The 21,362-nt window shown below is 42.2% G+C and overlaps 1 protein-coding gene and 1 pseudogene across 1 annotated transcript in view; one reads left to right on the top strand and one right to left on the bottom strand.

Moving 5' to 3' along the window:
* Nucleotides 1-21,362, top strand: part of VPS13B (vacuolar protein sorting 13 homolog B) — a 754,271-nt gene that overhangs the window by 715,746 nt on the left and 17,163 nt on the right. Inside the window, exons 55-57 of the mRNA XM_069465462.1 lie at nucleotides 12,194-12,312; nucleotides 16,044-16,849; nucleotides 20,987-21,163. Of these exons, the coding sequence (XP_069321563.1) occupies nucleotides 12,194-12,312; nucleotides 16,044-16,849; nucleotides 20,987-21,163 (1,102 nt within the window). The remainder of the gene's footprint in view (nucleotides 1-12,193; nucleotides 12,313-16,043; nucleotides 16,850-20,986; nucleotides 21,164-21,362) is intronic.
* Nucleotides 4,624-4,739, bottom strand: LOC138382294 (U6atac minor spliceosomal RNA; annotated as a pseudogene).

The raw sequence follows: 21,362 nt of genomic DNA, 5'->3' as shown, positions 1-21,362 counted from the left end.
CAAAGGGAGCTGTGTCCTTCTGTAGGAGGGAGTTTGTCTTCCAGGAACCTGGGCTGAGGGATGGGATGTAAATTTCAAAGCTGACCTAAACAAGCAAAATTAAAACACCATAAAATTCCCATCATGCTGGAAGGAAGAAAACTCCTTTAGCTTTTATCTGTCACAGATACACCCCCTGCCTCAGTTTTATAAATAGGGCAATCACATGTTGTATGATTTTGAAATGGATTATGTGAGGGAATATGCACAAAATAGTTTTATAATCTCACAAAGTATTCTTTGGACCAACAGTTATCAAGAAGACCTGATAGCATGTAGTCTACAGCATTCTGATTGTAAAGTTGGCATGGGTTTTCTGGTACTGGTCCCTGGCTCACAACTGGTCAGACATCTCATGGTTATGCAACCAGAGGCCTGAACCTGGTGACTGGCACTCATATCCATAATTTGAGAGTGGGTGGTAGGCTGACTTTAGGTGGAGAAAAATCTTTAGTTTCTCAATAATAAATAAAGACAGAAAAAATAAGTTTACACTGGTAATTTAGGGTCATAATTTTGATCCTATCAGGGAAATAGTTTAGACTCCTGCCATAATGTCTGACATTTCAATTTCTGATACTCAGAAACCTTATTTATTTTATTTTATTTTATTTTTGAAACAGAGTCTCACTCTGTTGCCCAGGCTAGAGTGCCATGGTGTCAGCCTAGCCCACAGCAACCTCAAACTCCTGGGCTCAAGCAATCCTACTGCCTCAGCCTCCCGAGTAGCTGGGATTACAGGCATGCGCCACCATGCCCAGCTAATTTTTTCTGTATATATTTTTAGTCGTCCATATAATTTCTTTCTATTTTTAGTAGAGATGGGGTCTCGCTCTTGCTCAGGCTGGTCTCGAACTCCTGACCTCGAGCGATCCTCCCGCCTCGGCCTCCCAGAGTGCCAGGATTACAGGCGTGAGCCACCACACCCGTCCAGAAACCTTATTTTTGACAGAGTTAGGCAGCATTATTTTGAAAATGACAAAATAAAAACATGGTAGTTATCATTTAACTAACAACATTATGATGCCTGCTTCACTCATTCGATCACCAAATACTTATGGAGTTTCTGATTGTGTCAGACATTATAACTTGGTACTAGGACTACCTAAAATATTCTGAACAAAAATGGAACACAACCCTCGCCCTCAAGGAGTTTACATGTAGAGGAGGTAGATAGTAAGCAATCCCATAGATAGTTGTATTATTATAAATGCTGATAAGAGCTATGAAGGAAAGGTACAGTTGTGCTGTAAGAGTATACAGCAGACTAGTTTGAGGGGCCCCTGAGTGTGTGTCTGCAAGAGACCTTGCATCTATTCCTGTACAGATGAACAGCCATTAACTAAACAAGAGAGTAGGAGATTTTTCTAGGCAGAAAGAGCAACATATTTGGAGGTTTGGTGCTCAGAGAGGCAGTGGTCCTTTCAGGGAACTAAAGGCCATTGTGGTCGTAGTGCCAGAAGCAGGAAAAGGGGGTGGGCGAGGAGGCTAGTGAGGCAGTTAGAGACCAAACCTGGCAAGATCCTGTATGTCCCATCAAGGATTTTGGGTTTTATCTTAAGAGTCATAGGAAGTCACTGAATTGCTTATGAAAAGTAATTTCTGAGCCATTGAAATAGCAAAAAAGAACTAGCAGTTTGTACCTCAAAAAGTGAATTAAAATGAGCCCTTTGTGGGTGAATTCCCTTCTAAAAAGATCCGGTAAATTCTCATGATCTTTCATGCTCAGCTGCAGTGTTTGGTGAGATCAGCGACACTACTGTCTCTTCCCAAACTGTTTGGTTTTTTGGAGGAGAGAGGAGGATGACAGTCCCTCATGTTTACACAGCTCTCGACCATTTACAAAGTGCTTTCACATACACAATCCCCATTCTTTCATTCGTTTGTTCAACAGACTTTTATTGAGGACCTATCAGGTGCCAAACAGTTTTCCCTAGATAAGGCATAATTCCTACCTTCTAGGACTTGAGTAATAAATGCAGTAAAGTGTAGATAGAGCCTTTGATCACCACAAAAATTCTAAGATAGGGCAATAATTTTTATGTTTATTTACAGATGAGAGGCTTGAGGCTTAAAGAGTAATCAGCTCGGTGACTTACAACTAAGCAGGATCAGACTGGAACCTGGATCTGCTCACATGTGGCCCAGTCTTGCTTTTCCTACACCAGGCTGAGGTCATTGTCTGTCCTCTGAAATCCTGCTCTGGCTACAAATACTGCTGACTTTTACCTAATGCAAGAATCTCTTCCGTGACATGTCATCTCAGGAAGCTCCTAGTATAACAGTCATGTCTTATTCCAGAGACTATGAGAAAGTTTCTTCTTATATAACTTGAAAACTGTTCATCTGTAGCATCCATTCATTCATCCTTGTTTTGCCCTCTGAGACATCACAGATTTACTTCCCCTTCAATACAGCAACACTAGAATTATTTCAAGGCAGCTTCAACATCTTCTCTAAGTGTTCCCTTGTCCAGGCCAAACATTTCTGGTTCCTTGAATCATTCCTTCAGTAAATGCAATTTCCAGACCCATCACCACAGTTACCCTTGTTTGAACACACTAGTGTGTTATGTTCCATTTCAAAAATCTGGCAGCCGGAATTATACACAGTATTCCAAATGTGGTCTAACCATCTATTACCTCCCTATGCTTCCATTAATAAAGTAGAAGATTGAGTTAGCTTTTTATTAATGAGTTCAGACTGTTTGTTATTATTGAACTTGTGGTCAACCACATCCCCTAGGTCTTTATCATATGACTTGCTGTACAGTTGACTTTTTGAACCCAATAATAAGACTTTACGTTTATCCCCAATAAATTAAGTCTTGTTGCTATTGGCTTAGTCCAGCTTGTTGAAATCACTTTTTTAAAGAAAATTCAGATGCTGTCATCTAACATATTAAATATCCCTGGTAGCTTTATGTCATCTATAGATGTGGTGAGCATGCATTCTACATGTTCGTCCAAGACATTAATAAATATGTTGAACAAGACAAGTCCATGGTCTACATACTGTAGTGAATCACTAGACATTTTCCTAATGCTTGGGTTCAGTCAACCAGTAACGCACCAAACCGTACTGTCATCTAGCCCACATTTCTTAAATAAGAAAATGCATCTGAAAGCACTATTAAACTCTACTGTATAAGATAGTTCTCACCTACAAGAATATGAAGAGGTGCTTCATTAAGTGACTCCATGAACTCAGGACTCAAATGTGTAATCAATCCATTTGGCGCAGATCACACGGAGGTAACCCTGAGTACTAATGCTTAAAGCAGCAGCTAGTAATTTTCAGAGATATCTCTAGCCTCCATTCAGGACTTTTTATATAGAAAAAATTGTTGCCAATCCAAGTGAGTATCTGATTTTATACAATGTGTAGTGCAGGTATTTTGCTTCTTGCTTACTTCACTCACCTTCCCTACACCCCGGATCAGGGCCAGAATAGATATCAACAAGTTGGCACCTACTTTTGAATGTCTGCCAAGTGTCCTGGTCAAGAGTCTCCTATGTGTTTACAGTTTGTTCTGGCTGAGTCACAACTGTTTCCAAATATACTCAGGAGTAAGGATTCCCCTAAAATGTTTTTCAAAAAGTATACAGAGGGAAAAATTACGTCCAGAATTGCTGCTATTTTCTTTTCATCCCTATCCAACCTTTTTTACCTTGATCAACTTAGAAATTCATCTTCCTTCTTTTCTCTCTGGGAGATCTAATTCATCTTATAGCTTTAGCCACTGTCTGTCATCCAATCACACCCAGATATTGATCTCTGGCCTCCACATCCTTCCAATCTCCACATGTGTGTTTCCAGTTACCCACTGGACATCTTGACCTGAAAATCTTACAGGTTCCTCAAATTCAACATGTCTGAAACCAAGATGATCATTTTACATTACCCCAAACCAGCTTCTTCTGTAATCTCTGCTTCTGTTATGTCATCACTATTTTCTCAATACAAAAACCTTAAATAATATTGAGGTAAATTTGTATCGAATGCCCGTTTTATCTCAAGCACTCCAAAGGTATTGTTGTTAGTCTCTATCACATCCCTTAAAGGTAGATGCTACCTGAAGCTCAGGATAAATGGTCCTGGGATTCAAATCCAGGCCTGTCTGGCTTCTAAGCCTATCTACTTAACTGCATTCCAGTGTATTCCTTTTTCTCTCTGTTCCCCCACACAACTTGTAAGTTACCAGTTTCTGTTAGAAGTACCTCAGAAATGTCTCTGGAACCTGTCCATTGTCTCTGTGACCCAGGTCTACTTCAGGGCTTTGGTTTACTATCTCTCTCCCAGATTTTAGTGATAGCCCCTTAACGGTCTCTCTGTTATCAGCCTCTCCATCCTCAGGTGTCTCCACAGCTACCACCAAAATGATCACTAAAGCACAAAGTCCAGGCCAGAGATAGCTAGCCAGTCCACCAGACCACTTAGAACAGTCCACTGCTGAGACCAAGCCGGCTACATCTTACTCCTGTGCTCACAGTACAGGTTAGGCAGGGCGTACAAGAGTACTCCCCGTACTCCCTTCTTCCCTCCCTTCAAAGTCTAAGTCTAGAATTCTTCCATATCATGGTTTTTATACTTAAGATACTCTTTTTTTTTTTTTTAATCCATATGCATGTTGTCAGGCCCAAGGGCCTCTTCCATCTTTGTCAAGGGTAGTGCTAACCTTCTTTCCTTTCATACAACACTACTTAAGATACTCTTTTACAAACTACTTATATAGAGATATAAGTAGTAAATTTTAAATGTATTTCTTCCTAAAATAGGGGGTGAAATTTTTTATGAAAAATGACTTTTAGCCAGAAGTCAGCTAAGCAAATAAAATGACTAATTAATATATCTTCAAATCAATATAGACATCACATCAATTCTCAGGACAAGATATCTTCAACTTAAAGATTCAAAAGTAGGCCGGACACAGTGACTCATGCCTATAATCCCAGCTGCTTGGGAGGCTGAGGCAGGAGGATTGCTTGAGGACAGGAGTTCGAGACTAGCCTGGGCCCTATCTCTAAAAGAAAAGAAAATAAATTTTCTGAAAAAGCTTCCAAAGTAGGAGAGAAAACTATCATTTTTAAGAGTAGATAGAATTCTTCTGAGGGAAGAAAATTATCTTCAGGAAAACAGTTGGATGAATAATTTTGGTCATGGAAAAGTAGCCAGGATAGGCTAGGAGTGAGAAAAAGTGATGGCTAGACTTTTCTAGACTTTTCCACCTGAGAAAGGAAGTGAAAATTTGAAGTGGGGCAGAATGAATCAAGTAGAACAGAGAGAGCTGAAGGAGAGGGAGGAGCCCAGCAAGATGTACCATAATGGGAATTGGAGCCCATGTGAAGAGGGAATCAATGAAAATTGAAGGAGGGGACAGCTTAAGGACTTTTAATAACAGGGCTATTATTTAAGTTTAACTTGACTCAGCACTGGTATACTTTATAGCTCCCTCTTGATTATCCTTGGATCTTCATGTATGGCCTATTGGGGGAAAAAAGAAGTAGAAATAAGAGGAAAGGAGAGAGAGAGACTTTTAGGAATACTTTTCATTATTTCCTATATGTTACCTTGTAACTTATTTACTTAGAAAAATTAAATTGGGGCCGGGTGCAGTGGCTCACCCCTGTAATCCTAGCACTCTGGGAGGCCGAGGTGGGAGGATTGCTCAAGGTCAGGAGTTCGAGACCAGCCTGAGCAAGAGCGAGACCTCGTTTCTACTAAAAATCGAAAGAAATGATCTGGACAGCTAAAAATATATATAGAAAAAAATTAGCCAGGCATGGTGGCACATGCCTGTAGTCCCAGCTACTTGGGAGGCTGAGGCAGACGGATTGCTTAAGCCTAGGAGTTTGAGGTTGCTGTGAGCTAGGCTGACGCCACGGCACTCTAGCCCGGGCAACGGAGTGAGACTCTCTCTCAAAAAAAAAAAAAAAGAAAGAAAGAAAAATTAAATTGGTATAATTTTTAAAGTATTGTTTGTTAGATATTAATAATCATTTTAATAAAGATAACTGAGTACATAGAAAAGCACAAATCATATTCAAGTACTTCTTATTTGTAATTGTGTACTAAGTAGAAGGCAGGACTTAGGGTCAAAGGTATTCTTAGACCCACAGTATGTAAGACACAGTCTTACTGATCAAAGTGTTCTAACACGGATTCAAATGGCAAAACAGCAAAGCAAGTCTCTTGCCATATGTTGCCTGCGGCCTTCTACATACTCTCTGCACTACTAGTGTGAAGTGAAGAAAGTAAAAAAGAACCAAATGATGGCATTGATCAGGACTGGCCACGTTATTCTGTGAAAACAGACAACTAAAAAATAAAAAAATCCCCTTGGCCATCAATCGTTTAATTCATTCTTTTTTCCACATACTGAACAAACAACTCTTCCCCCCAAGGTTAGACTGGATAGCATCTAACCAGTGACTACATGACACTTGAAATCCAGCACTTCTGAGTGAAGCTTAGTCTAGGTAAGACTCCCTTTGCTCTGAAGACCTATGAACAGATCTGCTCCCCTTCTCCCTACCATTTTATAGGACAAGGTAACAGTAATAACCCCTCCAATTTGGAAAGGGAAGAATGAGAGACATATGGCAGTTCCAAAATTTTTCTGGGCACATATTGTGGGGTCTGTACCTTGGAAGCAAGAAATAGCCTCTGACTGAGCTGTTTCTGCTCTTAGAGGAGCTCTCTTACCAGTGTTCCTTCAGGTTCCTGGATCCACCCTCTGACAGGTGACCTTGGCCACCTGAAGCTTATATTGAGTCTCTAATCATCACAATCTCTTTTAGTCCAGGTTCATGAGTGTATTAGGTGGTGGTAATTTCTCGAAAACTCAGTAGAATTCTTACCTATTTGATTCCAGAGAATTCCATGTGCCAGTAACCACACCCATGGTCCTTTTTAAGACATACTTCTTCGCTATCTTGCTTCCTTCTCTCTAGATTTAAGAGAGCTTCTGTGGGAAAGTTGCACCCTTGATCTAAATTTTTTTCTAAGTCACTTTAAGAGTTAAGAAGTTTTAACAGTGAGTGTGATGCCTATAGTCCTAAGGCTGAATATTAATCTTCCTTCATGTTCAAAGGCTCTTGCCCCCTTCCAGGTTCATAGATGGTCATCTTCTCACTGTAACTGCACGTGGCAGAAGGGATGAGGGGCCTTCTCAAGCCTCTTTTATAAGGGCACTAATCACTTGCCAAAGGCCCCACCTCCTGATATCATCACCTAAGGGGTTAGAACATTGTGGGGGAGCACAACATTCAGACCATAGCAGGTCTTAAAATATTTCTAACTTTGTAAGGCTCTGAATTTCTAGAATATCTCTATTCTCTCTTGTTTTTAATTCTTCAATTTTAATTCTTCAACTCTTTCCTGAGCTCACCTTTTTCATAATACAAAACATCAGTAGTGTGCCAGACACAGGCAATGGTAGCCAACACATACTACTGATGTTTTGTTTTCAAACCTCATCCTCTAGAGCTACAGATTTATTAAGTTTATGATATACCTCCCAGTTAGTCTCAGGCAACAGTTTTGCCAAATGTCATGCCACTTCCAAACATGGACGCCAATTCTTATAGCTTTCAATATCAATTTCTACTGCCTGACCATTCAGCCAGGGTCTCATATTTTAGGTGTTTGGTTTTTGCTAGAACCCTACTTCCATCACCAATATCTGTATTAGTATAAGCTAGGTTATACTGCCTACCATAATCCTAGAATTTACTACTTCATGCTACGTGCCAAGTGTTTATCATCAGGGGCTCTGTTTTACATGGTCACTCAGGGACCCAGGTTGATGAGGGCTCCATCATCTTGTATCTACCCCATTGTAACAAACCATCCCAAAACCTAGTGGTTTAAGAGAACAGTAATTAATGACTTCTCATAGTCACATAGCCAAGCTCAATGTCAGTATGGGAAGGGACTACACAAGGGCATGGATTCTGGGATGTGCAGTTCATTGGTTGTGTAACAATCTACCACAGCTGTCTAAAGCAAGAATCAGACGTCTTTGAGGTCTAGATTATAAATATTTTAGGCTCTACAGGCCATGCATTCTGTGTCACAACTTTTCAACTCTGCTATTAGACAGAGACAATATGTATATGTAAATAAGTGAGCATAGCTCTTTTTGGTTTTGGTTTTGTTTTTAAGACAGAGTCTCCCTCTGTTGCTCTGGGTGGAATGCAGAGGCATCATCATAGCTCACTGCAACCTCAAACACCTGGGCTCAAGTGATCCTCCTGCCTCGGCCTCCCAAAGTGCTAGGAATACAGGTGTGAGCCACTACTCCCAGCCCCATGTTCCAATAAAACTTTATCCACAATAATAGACAGTAGACTGGATGTGGTCCACCACCGATCTGGAATATAAAGCTTTTATTCAGTCTCTGCAGTGGGAGAAGAAAGCTGGCTCTTTATGCTTTGGCTCATAAGTAACACATGTCAATTCTACCTTTAGCCCATTGGCCAAAACTAGTCGCGGGGCCACACCTAACTCCAGGAGTAGATGGGGTATAATCCTGCTCTGTGCCCAGAAGTAGAAAAGAGCTAGACATGGATAGACACTAGAAGTGTGTACAGCAGGAGCCACATTGAGAAGATGTCCATTCAGCTCATCAGCCTTATCTTTTTTTGAGTACCAGGCAATGGTTATAAGTACTGAAGAAAACAGACATAAAACCATTGTTCCCATGGAGCTTCCACAGAGACCATGATGGTTAATGCACTAAGAGGAAGAAGCATTTTATACACCTCTGCTCTGGAATTGTTAGTTATCCTCTCATTATTTGTATACTTGGCTTTTTCACCACTACGCTATGAGCAACACGAGGGTAGGATTATATTTTCCCTATACCTGATACAGTGGCTAATTCTTTGTAGGTACTCTCTAAGTGTTTGTTGAATAATTGAATATTCAAGCCATCAGACCAAGATAAGGATTTACTGTAAACTTATGGGGAACCTGCATATAGGTGCCTAATTTCTGTGTCATTCAGGGACCTAACTCTCTAATCCTTAGAGCTACCACTATACAAAAGGCTTAGAGTTGTGAGTTGTTTCTCTAAATGTGAAAAGAGACAAGGATAGGCTCAAAGGATTAAAGCCTATGTCTTTTCCATTCTCAGTGGTGAATGAAAAGGACACCCAACAAAAATTTCTTTCTGGAGTCTAGGTTTTTGGCCAGAAGAAGTATTGTGAAAGTTAAGGTTAATTTGCTTGCTTTCTAAAGTCCTCTGGGCAGTTAACAGAAACCTTCAGCTTACCTTATCTTTATTAGCTTAGAGAATACAAGTATCCTCATTTCATAATGCCTGAAGATTACTTAGGGAATGAGCAGAAAAATAAACATTTCCCTATTTGCATCCCCTCCTTCCCTCCTTTGAAAGTTCTGGTTTTAGTACTCTCTGATAAAAACCTGGGGCAGGGGTGGGGAACCTGTGGCCTTCTGGATCCTTGATTGCTGCCTTTTGACTGAATCCAAATTTTACAGAACAAATCCTTTTAATACAGTCTTGGGTTGTACACTTAAGTTATGGACAGTCATTTAGAAAAGGAAATAAAGATGAGAGCACAAGACCTGAAAAAGGTTTGTACCAAGTGAATAATTCTATATCTCTCAGCCTAGTACAAAAGCAGTTGACTTACCGTGTATATCATACAAAGAGATGGCTCTTATAAATGGTAATATTTCTCAGATTTTAGATTCATGAGCTCAGCCATTTTTTAAGCTATTAATTAAGTTTTAATTTCAAATTTTATGATAGTCAAGTTCAATTCTTATCTTAGAACAAATATGACAAATTCAAAATACAGAGTCTTTTGCAAAATAATTCATTTGGAAAACATCGTCATAGAGAATATACATATAACACATTGACTCCATTCCTGCCCTCAAGAAGTTTACAATCTAGTAATTGAGTCAGAGGTATAAACAGGTAACTGCAACACAAACAATAAAATTTGTGGTCAAATAGAAAAAAATGGTTAAAATGCTTTTAGAATGTAGGAATAGGTGTTGAGCTGGAAGGGAATAGAAAAATTAAAGAATAGCTTCATGGAATAAGATATCCTTTAAGTTGCGTGTGTAAAGATACACAGGACTTTGAAAGTCTTGTTGGGACTGCAAACTAGTACAACCTCTGTGGAAAGTAATATGGAGAGACCTCAAAGAGCTACAAGTAGAACTACCATTTGATCCAGCAATCCCATTACTGAGTATCTACCCAGAAGAACAAAAGACATTCTATAAAAAAGACACGTGCACTAGAATGTTTATAGCAGCACAATTCACAATTGCAAAGATGTGGAAACAACCCAAGTGCCCAAAAATACATGAGTGGATTAATAATATGTGGTATATGTAAACCATGGAGTTCTACTCAGCTACAAAAAACAATGGTGATCTAGCACCTCTTGTATTATCCTGGATAGACCTGAAGCCCATTCTATTCAGTGAAGTATCCCAAGAATGGAAAAACAAGCACCACATGTACTCACCATCAAATTGGTATTAACTGACTTAATTGACCAACACTTAAGTATACACATGGTAGTAACATTCATCAGGTGTCAGGCAGGTGGGAGGGGCACCTATATCCCACTGGGTGTGGATATATTCACACCTAATGGGTGCGGTATGCACCGTCTGTTGGGTGGACACGCATGAAGCTCTGACTCAGGTGGGGCAAAGGCAATATATGTAACCTAAACATTTGTACCCTCAAAATATGCTGAAATAAAAAAATTAAAAATAAATAAGTTTAACTATCAAAACAAAAAGAAAGTCTTGTGTGGGGGGAAAAATATATTCTAGGTACAAGGAGTAGAATGTGGCAGACAAGGGGCTAAGCTAGCACAGCGGCTGTAGAATGAATGAAAAAGATGGCAGCAGTGGAGGAACTGGGCAGAGCTGGAGAGTTGATGACAGCTGGGCTGCCGGGGAGGAGAAGAGGGAGGAGGCAGAGATGGCATCCAGGTGCCCTGGATGCTGAGGGTGGTCAGAAATTCTGGAGGAGGAACCACTGCACAAGAAAGAAGTCCAGTGACCTTGAAGTTGCTTCAGCTATGAGTCTGTCAGTCTCTCCTATGGTTCTGTATATACTCTGTCTGGTACCTCTTCATGCAGTCACAGTTAGAATACATTCGTTATTTGTCAAGCGAGCACCTAGGTTTGTTCTTTCATCCAGGAATTTCCGGTCTGTCTTCTTTTATTTGCTGTCCTAACAATAATAAAGGGCCCAGACTTGGACTGAATTGATACTGCAAATCATGAGAATCAGCATTCCCAAGGATAAGAGGTTCTTGCCCCTACCCTCAGGTAATCCTGGCTGTGAACATGATGTTCTTGGAGTTGTTTTGCAAATAGTTCTGTTTTCAAATATTTATCCATTTAAGCAACATCAGTATTTAATGTTGAAAGGACATTTGTTCTGCTGGCCTGGCACCTGGCTTCTGAGATAGAATTTTTTTTTAGGGCTTATCCACTTTCTCATGGTAGAAAAATTAATTTCAACACCAAGTAAATTAACTTATCTAACATTCTTGTTACATACATGAGGAACCTTGGAGGGATTATAACATGTCTTCTTGGGAGGTTTGGGAGTATGTTTTTGTGTCTTCGGCATGGAAGGACACCCCCAGAATGTCCTTCCATGCCAAAGACACAAAAACATACTCCCAAACCCCCCAAGAAGACATGTTATAATCCCTCCAAGGTTCCTCATGTATGTAAGTCAATACTCAAGAGCCAGAAAGTTCTTTGCACACTGCACTTCAAGTCCTGAGTTTTAGGGGTTTTTTTCCACCAAGATTCATATGCACACATAAAGCGGGCCCCATGGCTGGACTCCAGCCCATACAGAGTTACTTGCCAATTCCAAAGACACAGAGAATGAAGACACTCATGCCCCGTCATCCATCATTTTTTTTCTATGAACCTTACAGCTGGATATTGAAAAATCTGGATTTGATTTTTTTTTTTTCAATTCAAGTCAACTGAATAGCCTGTACACATGGTTATAACGAAATGTAACCAGGAAGTTGTTTGTGGTATGGAATCAGAACTTGAGACGTTTGAAGTGAGCCACTTCAGTAGTGTTTTTTATTTCTTTTTAATCAGATTTTGAATATTCTTTTTGCAGGTTGTATTTCTGACTGGGTTTGGCTATGTGTATGTGGACATTGTCCATCAGTGTGGCACAGTCCTCATCACTGTGGCCCCAGAAGGAAAAGCAGGATCTCTTTTATCCAATACCAACAGGTAGGTTTAATTATTTTCCCAGTAAAAATATATTAAGCTTTCCTATTATAAAGTTATAAGGCTACTACTTACCATTCTTTGTCATTTCTATATACGTATCAAAGCTTTTGGTTAGTTATTGTATAATCCATAAGTAAGGATTTGGTTATTAGCATTAAATCATACCTACAATAGATAGCAATATATCATCTTTCTTGGGTACCCCTTCAACTTCTGCGATAAGTTTGACAAACTGGTTTACAAACTATGCATCTTAGAATTATACTATTATTATTAGCATAAAATGCAAGGTAATACCTCTGTATCCACACAACCTAATAATTAGTAATAAAATTTAGCAATTAGAGCTACATCAAATATACATACACCTCTTAGAGCCGTATTTCCCCCCTTTGACCTGAGCATTGCCATCAGATTTTGAAAACATGAGGGCTGGGTGCAGTGGCTCACGCCTGTAATCCCAGCACTTTGGGAGGCTGAGGCAGGAGGATCACTTGAGGCCAGGAGTTCAAGACCAACCTGGGCAACACAGTGAGACCTCTTCTCTAGAAAAAAATTAGCCAGGTGAGGTGGTGTGCACCTGTAGTCCCAGCTACTCAGGAAGCTGAGGCAGGAAGATTGCTTGAGCCCAGGAGTTTGAGACTGCAGTGAGCTATGATCACGCCACTGCACTCCAGCCTGGGCAACAGAGTGAGACCCTGTCTCAGGGGAAAAAAAAAAAAAAAAACAGACAAAGAATTAATATCCTTAAAATTTAAAAGAACTCATATAATTCAACAGGAAAAATATAAAGATATCCCCTCCTTCCAAAAGCAAAAATAAAGGCAAAAGGCATGAACAAAAGAAGAAATACAAGTAATCAAAAAAATGCACACTCAAATAAGATATTATTTATGAAATTAACAATGATGTTTCATCATATATGGTCCTGGTGGAAGTGTAAATTGGTATAATTTTCTGGAAAGCACTTTAGCAATATTCATTAAGAGCTTTAAAATATCTTTGGCTTAGAAATTCTACTTGTAACAGTTTAAGAGCTAAGGAAATAATTAGAGAAGTAGGCAAAGATATACACAGAGATATTTATTTATTTATTTATTTTGAGACAGAGTCTCACTCTGTTGCCTGGGCTAGAGTGCCGTGGCATCAGCCTAGCTCACAGCAACCTCAAACTCCTGGGCTCAAGCAATCCTGCTGCCTCAGCCTCCTGAGTAGCTAGGACTACAGGCATGTGCCACAATGCCCGGCTAATTTTTTTCTATATATATTTTTAGCTGTCCACATAATTCCTTTCTATTTTTTTAGTAGAGACGGGGTCTCGCTCTTGCTCAGGCTGGTCTTGAACTCCTGAGCTCAAGCAATCCACCCGCCTCGGCCTCCCAGAGTGCTAGGATTACCGGCGTGAGCCACCGTGCCCAGCATACACAGAGATATTTATCACACTGTTAATTATAATGGCAAAATACTCAGAGTACAAATATCCATCAGTAGGGAAATGGATGATACATAAATGTACCATAAATGTTACACCCATAAAAAAAAAAACAGGTCTTAAAGAATTTTAATGAAATAGAGAAATTCACATGATATAATCTAAAATAAAGCAAGCAAAATGTAATATTGAATATATAAATATGATCCTTGTTATGTTATCTGTACATATATACACATAAATACATATATATGCATATACACAGAGAAAACATTTCTAGAAATAAGACTGAAAGGAAAAGAAACAATCAATTGTTAATGGATATGGGGTTATAAGTGATTATTTAATAAATTTCTGTATTTATCTATACATACAAATAAATATGAGGGGTGAGAGGGCCCAGGGGGCACGAGGTCCTACAGACCAAGAGAGTAGAGTTTTAAACAAATCATTGTAGATAAGCCTCACTGAGAAATTGACATTCGAGCAAGGACTTGAAAGCAGCAAGGTGGTATAACGTGATTATCTGAGGGAAGAGCTTTCCAGACAGAGGGCACAGCCAAGGGAAAGGTCTGAAGCAGTGTGCCTGGCGTACAGGAGGAGCAGCGGGGGAGCTGTTGTTGGTGGGGCAGGTGGAAGCGAAAGCAGCAGTGCGTGAGTCAGGGAGGTAAGGGCTAGAAGGAGGGAGATGTGATGTTTAGGGCACTGTGGGCCATTGTAAGGGCTTAGCTTTAATTCTGAGTGAAACAAGAAAGTCATTGGAGCATTTTGAACAAAGTGACACACTGTGATTTAAATTTCTAGAAGATCAGTGCCTGCTTTGTGGAAGTAGCTATAGAGAAATAAGGGTGGAAGCAGGCAGAGAGACTAGTTAGGAGATTACTGCAGTTATTGCTAGAGACACTGTTGGCTTAGATGACAGTGGTATCAGTGGAAAAGGTAAGAAACAGGTTCTGGGTGTGCTCCTAAGGAAAAGCCAATGGGATTTCCCTGGTACATTGGATAACGGCTAAAAATAGAAGCATTAAGGACAACTCCAAAATTTTTGGTCTGAACAACTAGTAGGATGTGGTTGCCGTTAACCGAGATGGGAAAGACTATAGCTTTAGGGGGTAAGATCAAGAGTTTGATGATAGACATTTTACTGAATGTCATTTAGACACCTAAGTGTGTGTTTAGGCACTTAGATACACAGGATTGGAGTTCAGGGGGAGTTTTAGGCTAAATACATACTTTGGAAAGTCATCAGCATACAGATGGTACTATGAGTCCCGAGACTGCGTGATCCCCAAGGAGGTCGGTGCAGAGGGGACGAGAAGAGGACCGGGGCTGAGCCTTGGGCACCTTGAGTTTAAGAGGCCTGAGAGATTGCATGGAAGAGCTGGGAAGAAGAAAATTTAAATAAATAAATAAAGAGGCCCGGGAGAGAAGGAGGGTTCTGCATGGGAAACTGAGCATGGGAGACCAGGGAGATAGAAGAGCTGAGAGAAGACATGTGCAGAAAGTGTTTCCAGGAGGGACTTACCAACAATGCCAAATGCCATTGGTAGCAAGTAAACAAAAAACTGAAAATTCATCATTGGATTTGGGAAAATGGAAATCACCGGTGACTTTGACAAGAGTTGTTTTCTTAGACCAGGCATGAGGGCACAAAAGCCTATTTGGAACAAGCTCCAGAGAGTAGGAAGGAGAGGGACAGGAAGTCTACAGAAAGGGGATCAGAAAAACGAGAGGGAGCTAGAGGAGGAAGTGGAGCTACGGGCTTGGGGGAGGTTGAAGATAAGAGAAATGACTGCATGTGCATAAGCTGCTAGTAATGAAGAAAAAGATAGTGTAGGAAAGAGATGAGTTGCCCTAGAAACGTGGTCAGGGGAGAACAGAGCACAGACTCAAGTGCCACAGGTGGGCAGTTGTGGCAGGAGTTCCTGCTAAGTTTTCTTCTGCTCACTTCACTTTCTCGATTTAAGGAGTCTCAGTTATTTTATTATCCCTCTACCTTGCGATCATCAGGATAGAGAATTAGTGCACAAAGACTAGAGGAATTTGGGAGTAAAAATCTGATGTTGATAAGGGAAACACATGCAGAAACACGACAGGAACTTGTCGGGGACGTTTCCCAATACTGTGACTGGCTCTGTCCAGACACGATGTACTAAAAGTTGAATTCTTATTTGTTTCTCATGAGAATCTGATGTCCCATCAGGAGATGTTAAATAAGGCTCGGTTGTTATATAAGAAAGAAGAAAGAAGGAAAAGCCGGGGGTGGGGAGACTAATGTTCTCTTCCTTTTCTCCTCTAGAACTCTGGAAAAGATTGTTACATTTAAACTGTTCATCACTCAGTTGAGCCTGGCAGTGTTTGATGACCTCACCCACCACAAAGCATCAGCTGAGCTCCTGAGACTCACACTGGACAATGTTTTTCTCCACGTGGCCCCAGAGGCTGGTCCCCTCTCTGGGGAAGAGCCTGCAGCCACCCTCTTTGAGCTTTACCACCTGGAAATCTACTGTGGGGACCTGCAGCTGGACAACCAGCTTTATAACAAGTCCAATTTCCACTTCGCTGTCTTGGTCTGCCAGGAAGAAAAGACAGAACCCATTCAGTGTTCCAAAATGCAGAGTCTCCTGGTATCCAGCAAAGATTTGGAAGAATACAAAGAAAACTGTTTTATCAAAGTTTGCATCACCTTATCTGAGGGCAACAGCTTCTTATTTGATATCAATGAGTTCAGTTTTGAATTAAAACCTGCCCGGTTATATGTGGAAGATACATTTGTATACTACATCAAAACTTTGTTTGACACTTACCTTCCTAACAGCAAGCTGGCTTGTCACTCTACACACCTCTCTGGGGGTAAACAGGTGCTGCCCATGCAGGTCAGACAGCACGCCAGGGCCTTGGTGAACCCCGTGAAGTTACGGAAACTGGTGATCCAGCCGGTGAATTTGCTTGTCAGCATCCACGCTTCCCTCAAGCTGTACATAGCCTCCGACCACACTCCGCTCTCCTTCTCCGTGTTTGAGAGAGGACCCATCTTCACCACGGCGAGGCAGCTTGTGCATGCCCTGGCGATGCACTATGCCACCGGGGCTCTTTTTAGAGCAGGTGAGCACACAAGGTGGGTGGGGGGGGTGTGATGAGCCTGGTCAAAAATGACACGCTTTGGGTTAGTGCCTCACTGAAGACATAGATAGGAAGCAGTCGGTGAGAGGTGACACACGGCTTCACAGGGAAACAGGACTGGATCTAAAGCCAGACTCTGCCACTGTTAGATATATTAATAAGACCTTGGGCAAGTTATTGAATCTCCCTGAGTCTCAGTTTCCTCATCTATAAAACGAATTTTAAGATTTTTGAGAGGATCAGATGAAAGTGTAAGGTACCCAGCATTTTGCTTGGCACTTAATAGACACTGAAGCAGTAGTAGCTGTTATATAACTTACAATTTTAATTCAATTTAGAAAATACTTTTTTAGCACTTGCAGGCACAAGGCCCTTTCTTAGCACACTAGTGCAACCAAAAACACTAGCCCAGGCCTCAGTCCTATAAGAAAGCCAGTTCTAGGGTGTGAGTTTTCTAAACAACGGTACGTGAGAACTTCAGAGGATTTCTGTGCTCACAAGATGCATCAGGGGTCCTCTTAATAGGCAGTGCTGCACTCCTGTCCAGACAGACCACAAAGAGAAGGCCGCTGGTGTCTCGGCCTCTCCACAGAGCTGAGCCCAAAGAGAAAGCATGGCCCTTGCTCTGGCCCTGCCACTCCCTAGCGCCAAGCAGATAGCCGTCCTGCAGGCCAAGGTGCTTAGCACGAGAGGTAAGGCTTCCATTTTCAGTGTGGCTGGAAGAGTCTGCAAGGGGTGCTTTGAATCTGCATATAAAATTTTGAATGGGAAAAACTGTATGATAAAGACTGAGTGTTGGGGGCTGTGTGGTCTTGGAATACTTTATGGTAATCAGCATCAAAGCATGTTTTCCTGAGCTAAGCTCACTCTAAAGCAGTTTTAGTTTAATAATCTGGCTCCCAAGAATTCAAGCAAGGAACAGCATCCAGAGTTGACCTTGTCAACACTTTCCAGTAGAAAACATGGAAATCTTACTTTCTGAAAGTGACAAAGGAGAGAACCTTTGTTCTACGCTCTTTGTAACATTGCACTTGGTGAATGCATTCCCATATGAGATTAAGATTGTAGCAGTAAATGACCTGTGTTATTGCCATAATGGTAAGATTGCATTTTCTCCATAACGAAATTCATAGAGTTAACAGGGCTCTCTGACAGGATCAGGGAGGGGGCCCTGCCAGACCTGTTGTTTTGATAGCCTGCACGACAGTGAAGGAAATGTTTCCCTCTTGCTAAGAAATCATTTAAAAATAAGCAGTTAACATTTCAAATTTAATGGGCGAGTATGCTTATAAACAATTCCAGAAACTTTTCCTTTCAGGCAGCTTTTGCTTTTATCATGAGCAGCGGGCGCAGAGGTTACCAGGTCTAGTCTGAGGCCCGGGAAGGAGCGAGGCTGCCGTTCAGTCTCTGCGTCCTGCTGGGGTGTGGGGCCTGCTCATCTGTGTACTGAGCTGGCTCTACCTGTGGCACCAAGTGACCGTGTCGCTGCAGCCTATGTGCTCCAGATGATCTCTGTTTTGTTTTACATTTTTAATGAGCTTTCACGAGAATATTCGATTTGGATTTTTTTTTTTTTTTTTTTTTTTTTTTGGTAATTCACCTAAAGATCCTCTAAGCTGTTGCCCCCATCTCACTGTATACTGAGACAAGGAATTCTGATACAGAGGGCCAAGTTTTTTTCTGTCACTAAAAATTTGGGGACAGTCTGAAGATTATCTGAAGGAAAGCAGTGATTGAAGGAGTGGGACATGGGGAGATGGCCAGAGGCTACCACCTCCCAGGCAGAGAGAGATCCCTGAGAGAGTGGACTAGCATCCTTGTAGAGGAAGGGAGAGGGCCGGCCTGGGAGTGAGCATTCACCCATTGGACTTGGGTAGAAGTTTCCTGCCTGCGGGGGTCAAAAAGACTCTGACCTCATTTCTAGAGAAGTTGTGGAGTCAACCTGGAAGAGGTTTTAAAGAATAAGGAAAAAGGAATTAAAATCAGTGACCCTATTTGAAGAAAGAATGTGGGCTTCTAACTTCCTGAGGTCCCTCTTCACCCCCAAGTCTCAATTCGATGGGAAGCCAGGCAGACTTCCTTTTTCAACAAAATTTCCAAACGAGTAAGCAAAAGATATATTTACTTTTGGAGGAAAATAAAGGAGTACCCTTGGATATTTTCGGGCCAGCTCAGATGCTGCTGAGATGTAGCTCTGGTCCACATCTAGCTCTCCGGTCAGGCAGTGGTTTCAGTCTTCAGTGGTCCTGACCCAGGGGATTGCAGCCCCACCCTCTGCGTGGCCCGGAGGAGAAGGGAAGGCCCCCAGTGGCTGGGTGGGAGCGGGCTGGTGAGGCTGGGCGTTCCTGCTCACTCCATGAGCCCCGCACTGACCTGCACAGGCCTGTCGTAGAGTGGGCTTTGCTTAGCAGGAGTTACTCTTTCTTAATATGTGGCATCTTTGGAGAGAAGGGGAATTGAGATGTGTCTAGAACAATCTTCTGCCTTAGGTGGAAATTTATGGCCTTTCTAGCCTAAAGGGGATCTGGTGTTCCTTTACCTCCAGAAAGGGCCCTCCAGAGAATAATATTCCATAACCTCCCATGGTACCCTGCCTGCTCTTTGCAGCTCACGGAAGGGTGGAGAGGGCTTTGGAATCAGGTAAACCTGGGTCGGAAACCCAGCCCACGTGTGTCATCAGCCGGGAGACCGAGAGAAATTGTCTTAATCTCTGAGCCTTGGTTTCCTCCTTTTGGTCTGACTATGAGACCGTGGAAACAAAGTAACACCATGTTGGATTTTTCTCTGCCTCCTGTGCCTAGTCCCTTTCTTGACCCACAGAACAGCTTGGTCATCAGCTAGTCTGAACTTACTTGCAGTGTGATGATAATAATTCTCTTGCACAATTGCGTGAGAATTAAATGAGTTGAATGCCTGGCACCCATAGGCATTTGTAATCATTATCTTCTGGAAATTATTCTCTCTTTTAACCTAAACCCTAGTGTTAACCGTCCTAATTTTCCAGAGAAGAGAAGGGAACTCAGAATTTAAAAATGTCCCTCTGTACACAGGCTGGGCTCCTGCACCCACACCTTCCTGATCCTCTGAGACTGGTGACTGGACTGAGGATCTCTGTCACAGGACTGTCCTCCAAGAGCCTGCTGGTGAGGGAGGGATGGCTCTGGCACAGTCCTGTCCCCACAGCCTTGCCATTATGGGCTCTGAGCGCCAGGCTGGGGGTGGTCAGTGGATTCCTGGAGGAAGTTGTCTTTTTGGACTCCTCCTCTCCTTAGCCCCTGGCCCTTGCCTGCCCCTCCAGTCTCCTAGGCCTACAGCCCCAAATCCCCACCCCAGGGGGCAGGCGACCAGCCGCCTCTGCTGGACCCCACACCACAGCCATGTTCCCACGGGACACTCAGGCCACAGAGCAGGCCAGCTCCTGGCAAGCCCGAGCTTGAACAGAAAACCAGATCCAGGCCACCCTCCTGGGACATTCACAGGGAACACGCCCCTCTTGCTAACCTAATCAGTATGTCCCTGTCACTGATGTTTACACAACCAAAGCTGGGGTTGAAGGGGAGACATTTGTCTGGCTCTAGCTCTGCTCCAAAGGGAAGCACTCAACTTGGTAGGATTGGGAATGCTTAAAAATAACTCCTCCGTCCTTGTCAGAAGTTTGCATCCCCTTTGCAACACCCCATTTAGCATCTGGCGTCCTCCCCTAACCAGGCATCTCCTCCTCATCCCCGTGCCTCCACTGCCCAGGGAGCTTTTGAGAAGTCCTGGCCTGCAGACACCTGCAGCCCAAGAAAGCGCCTTCCTCGGGCTAGGGTGGGGGTGCACCCCCTGCACATGGATCCCAGTTAGCAGGAGTACAGGGGGCTCCAGCAAGGAAGTCATATTAAAGCCATTTGTGGGGCCACCAGAGGATCACTTTGATTTATAAAGTATGAAAGTTTGCCATTTATGAATTCACAGTGAATGAGTTATTTCCCTTATTTTGCTCCAAATAAGCATGCATAGTACATTCTCAATTCTAGTGTGCAAAATGGATTGCAGGGAAAATAGGTCACTTTGTCACAAATGTTGAAAGTGCTGCATTTAAGGTTTCTCTAACCGCTCCCCTTTGGCCCGCTGCAGGCTGGGTGGTTGGGTCCCTGGAGATCCTCGGCAGCCCTGCGAGCCTGGTGAGGAGCATCGGGAACGGCATCGCTGACTTCTTCAAGCTGCCGTACGAGGGGCTGACCCGGGGCCCCGGAGCCTTCGTGAGCGGAGTCTCCAGAGGGACGACATCATTTGTGAGGCACATTTCCAAAGGTAGCTATTTCAGTTCCTTGTAATCATGCCTTAATTTCATTCCTTCCCTGTCTTGTTCTTTATTTTTTAAAGAATGTGTTAAAGTTTGAAATGCATTCAGATTGCCTGTAGCTTTGTTTGGCTTGTTAGCTTGCAGTGAAAGCTTGGATTTGTAACAAAGCTCATATATAACGTCTTATGTTTTAAACAGATCACTCCT

This window comes from Eulemur rufifrons, chromosome 3, assembly GCF_041146395.1.
Source record: "Eulemur rufifrons isolate Redbay chromosome 3, OSU_ERuf_1, whole genome shotgun sequence".
NCBI lineage: Eukaryota > Metazoa > Chordata > Mammalia > Primates > Lemuridae > Eulemur > Eulemur rufifrons.
Note: the sequence above shows the minus strand (reverse complement) of the source record. Positions and strands in the feature narration are given on the sequence as shown.